The sequence below is a fragment of the Triticum aestivum genome, chromosome 6D (assembly GCF_018294505.1).
Source record: "Triticum aestivum cultivar Chinese Spring chromosome 6D, IWGSC CS RefSeq v2.1, whole genome shotgun sequence".
NCBI lineage: Eukaryota > Viridiplantae > Streptophyta > Magnoliopsida > Poales > Poaceae > Triticum > Triticum aestivum.
Window position 1 is genome coordinate 410,995,337 of NC_057811.1, and position 3,811 is coordinate 410,999,147.

The 3,811-nt window shown below is 40.3% G+C and overlaps 1 protein-coding gene across 9 annotated transcripts; it reads right to left on the reverse strand.

The window, feature by feature from the left end:
- Positions 1–512: 512 nt before the first annotated feature.
- LOC123145456 (60S ribosomal protein L6, mitochondrial) lies at positions 513–3,225 on the reverse strand. 9 transcript variants are annotated; one of them, XM_044564882.1, is made up of 3 exons: positions 3,063–3,225; positions 2,197–2,308; positions 513–1,168 (listed from the first exon to the last, which is right to left on the reverse strand). In XM_044564882.1, exon 3 carries the CDS (start codon positions 1,117–1,119, stop codon positions 805–807), a length of 315 nt encoding a protein of 104 aa, XP_044420817.1. In that variant the 5' UTR covers positions 1,120–1,168; positions 2,197–2,308; positions 3,063–3,225; the 3' UTR covers positions 513–804. The 9 variants fall into 9 exon arrangements, with proteins under 9 accessions (XP_044420817.1, XP_044420808.1, XP_044420813.1 ...); XM_044564873.1 differs by having other exon boundaries at positions 513–1,163; positions 2,197–2,261; positions 3,059–3,222; XM_044564878.1 differs by having other exon boundaries at positions 513–1,163; positions 2,197–2,270; positions 3,059–3,222.
- Between the last annotated feature and the right edge of the window lie 586 nt (positions 3,226–3,811).

Here is a 3,811-nt window from a genome sequence, read left to right on the forward strand (position 1 = left end):
AAAAAATATATGTTTGGATGTTTACTTTTTTGTGCACATTGAACACTTTTCAATACACTTTTAAGAATTTTCAAATGCATGATTAAAAGTTTCTAAATTTATGTTTCGTCATCGTTGAGTGCATATATACAGTTTACTTGATATGATGAGGTCTGGTGTTGCTCATCATGATCATATCGGCTTGATGCTATATTTTTTAGTTAATAAAAGTATACTTGTCATACTGGAATATTTATATCGCGTTGCAACGCACGGGCGCACGGGCATTGACCTATAAGTAAAAAAAAATGTTGTGGGCTCTTTCTGTCTCGGATGCAAGCTCATCTCACAGCTAAAACAATTTCAACCCCAAACAGCAGCTTCAGCAAAACCGCTATCACATAATCTAAAAAAAAAAGAAGCAAAACCGCTATCACAGATCATACATCTAGAACCACAGATTTTTAGCGCGGAACAAAGATTGTAACAAAGCAACGAGCTAATATTGTGTAGAGAAAATATGAAGAAAGTAGTGACATCAACAAACACATTAGGCTATTGAAGTAGGTTACATGCATCTAGCCAGCCCAAAACAAAAACACAAATGTTTGAATGTGCTGATCCGCCCCCACGGTATGCACGTCATACAGCACATGCTCACCAGATAACTCACATAGCATACGGAGTATTATTACGAAATCCATCCCGGTACTGGGGCTAGGCATAATCCGGCACGAGAAAACCGCGTGAAATCCGCGGCACCACAAATGCGATGCGACGTCTTAACAAGCTAGAAGTCGAATGGGGATGTTTACCCACCATGTGTTACTTCTTCTGCTGCTTCTTCCCCGGCTTCAGCTTTATGACCTCGTCGATGTACAGTATGCCCTTCCCCTTGTACACTTCTGGAGGCTTACTGCATCGGACAGCTCCAGCGAAATGGTGCACTCTATGCTTGTCAATGCCAGTACAGCATATTATGTTGGGCTTGAAGCAGAAGACGCGGACGGCAGGTGGAGCCGTGAACTGCACCTCATGGCTGTAGCCTAGTTTCAAAAACAACTCGCGGCCTTCACGCTCTGTCCTGGCTTTGAAGCCAACTCCAACAAGCTTCAGGAACCGAAAGAACTTGGCTTCCATTGCGAGATGAGAAGTCCGTCCGAGGATGAAATATTTGTTTCCGACTTTACTTTTGACAAAACAAGGACAAAAGGTTCATCAGAAAATTGAGCACTAATGTAATGAAACAGGGGAGTACCATCATGCTGCAAGTATTGAGAATTCGATATATACACAAGACCATAGTTAAATCGACTATTTTCAGAGCATTGCAAGAGATTCGGTACAATATACACGAGTATATCCCGTAATTTCATCTCACAAAGAATGAAATGTATGCTTCAAACTCTTACTGAAATAAATATAGAATGAAAACAGCAACTCTGAATTCTGAAGTCGTACTCATTTCCTCAACTATCAAAGATGGGAGCAACCACCAAATAGAGTTCATAACTGCCTAATTATATTATCTCTAACCAAAGGAGGATAGAAGGTTCATCAGAAAATTGAGCGCTTACGTAAAAAATAACGATGATCATGCTGCAAGTACCGAGAATTTGGTATATAAATACGAGACCATGCTTAAATCGATTATTTTCAGAACATCGCAATATATTTGATACAATATATAGGGGTCTATCTTGTAACGTCATCTCATAAAGGATGAAATGAAATGATTCAACAACTCTCAATGAAATAACTAAAGAATGGGAACAGTAACTCTGAACTCTATCAGTTCATTCCTTTATCTCATCTTACAGAGGATGAACCAATTCAACAACTCTTACTGAAATACTCCCTCCGTCCCATAATATAAGAGCGTTTTTGACACTAGTGTAGTGTCAAAACACTCTTATATTATGGGACGGAGGGAGTAACTATGAAGGAATGAAAGAACCAACTCTCAACTTTGAAGAACTACTTGATTCCTCAACTAACAGAGATGAGGGAAGGCACCAATCAGTGTTCACGACGGCATGATTATCTTATCTCAAAACAGGGAATATATATACCATTCCAGGCTAGATACCAAGTGGCAAGCTAAAATGCATTGATATGGATACGTAAATTCACCATTTTGGAAAAGCACCAATGCGGAGATATGTTATATTTTTAATTCACGAGAAAAATGTATAGAAGCTAGGAACATAAGATTACCTTCTTGTTTGCTCTACTGGATGCCGAAGCAGCTCCAAGCCTCTGCAATTGACAGTGTTGATGCCCTGTTTGAACTCCAAGTTCCGAAGGGATAGAGTTAGACTTTTAGTTACTGTAAAATGAATATGGAGCAGCAAATCAAATCATTAGTTAGCTGTACATCCATCATGGCATAACACGAAAGGTGGAACCTGAAGATCAATCAGCTAACATGCAAAAGGAGAAACAATCACTTTAAACGGTAATATTTTAGGTCTGGCTGTTAAAATCAACAAAACAGAGTAACAGTACCACTATATATATTCCCAATCATAAACAAGAATTGGAACATCTACCATGCCAACAATACCACTAGTACTTATGTGTTCACCAATTTCCGCCAGTATAACCAAGACAAAAGCTCCTGCTCTCTCAAATTGCAGCTAAGCATTGATTTCAGGTCAAGACAGTGCAGCTAAAACAACTATATATATTTCTTTTCATATATCGTCAGTCATTGCATGTTTCACTGCCAACATGTTTAAACTAAAATATTTGTTCATCTGAAAGAGATTCAATCTACAATTTGTACCCATTAGCCCCTACAAGCATTATCACAAACACCTGTCAAGCAAAATCCTTTCACATGTAAACTTGAACATGCACTGGGAATAATTATGCAGCAAGTACTCATCAAGAAATAATTATCATTCTATTCTCAGTTTCACACAGTATCAAATCTACAGAGAGTACTCATCTAATACAAAAATCAGGGAAAAAATGGAACAAATAGAGGATGCAAGAGGAAGGAGGGAGGGGGGGTGAGGGAAGAGGGGGGAAGGTGGGAAGGAAGGAGGAGGAAGGACGAAGGAATGGTGGCTACCTGCCTATGGAATGGTCGCCGGCGTAGATCCGGGCGGCGGCGTTGCTGAGCGGGAGCGGCTGCTCTAGAGAGGGAGGCGCTGCTCGTAAGACCCCGCTGTCCGCGCTCGGGAAGGACTCTGCTCGTTCGCTCGCTTGGGAGGCGCTCTCTTCGTTCGCTCGCTTGGGAACACAAGGACTTTTTTTTTTGGCGGGGTCACAAGGACTTTTTTGAGACAAAGAAAATGGACCGAGTTCAAGGCCCAGTTTTCATTAGATCGTATTCACATCACGATTTGTCGCCACTCAAAAAAAAAAAACATCACGATTTGTCTTTTTTAATATGCGTTTTGAATTTGGGTATAAATTTTTATTTCGATGTAGACATGTATTGTATTTTCATCCTCATAATGTACTATTTCTCCGCCTGAAAAAGCTTGTCCCTTAAATGGATGCATCTAGCACTAATGGGACAAGTTTTTTCGGACGGAGGGAGTAGAATACATGATTGTAGTTTCTAACTGGGTAGACATACTACAAGGCAGGCAGCATGAAGGGGGTTCGAGGGGAACAGCCAGATCGGGCGATAGCGCCCCCCCCCCCCCCCCCCCCCACGGGCGCTCACGTAGAATATGAGTTGGCCCGTATTTTGATCTTTCAGTATCCGTTTTGTCGGTTTCCATTTAGTTTGTTCTTTCCATTTTATTTTTAAAAAACGTAAACATTTTATAATGTTTGGAACTTTTTTGAAATTTAAAAACTAGTTAATTTTCTG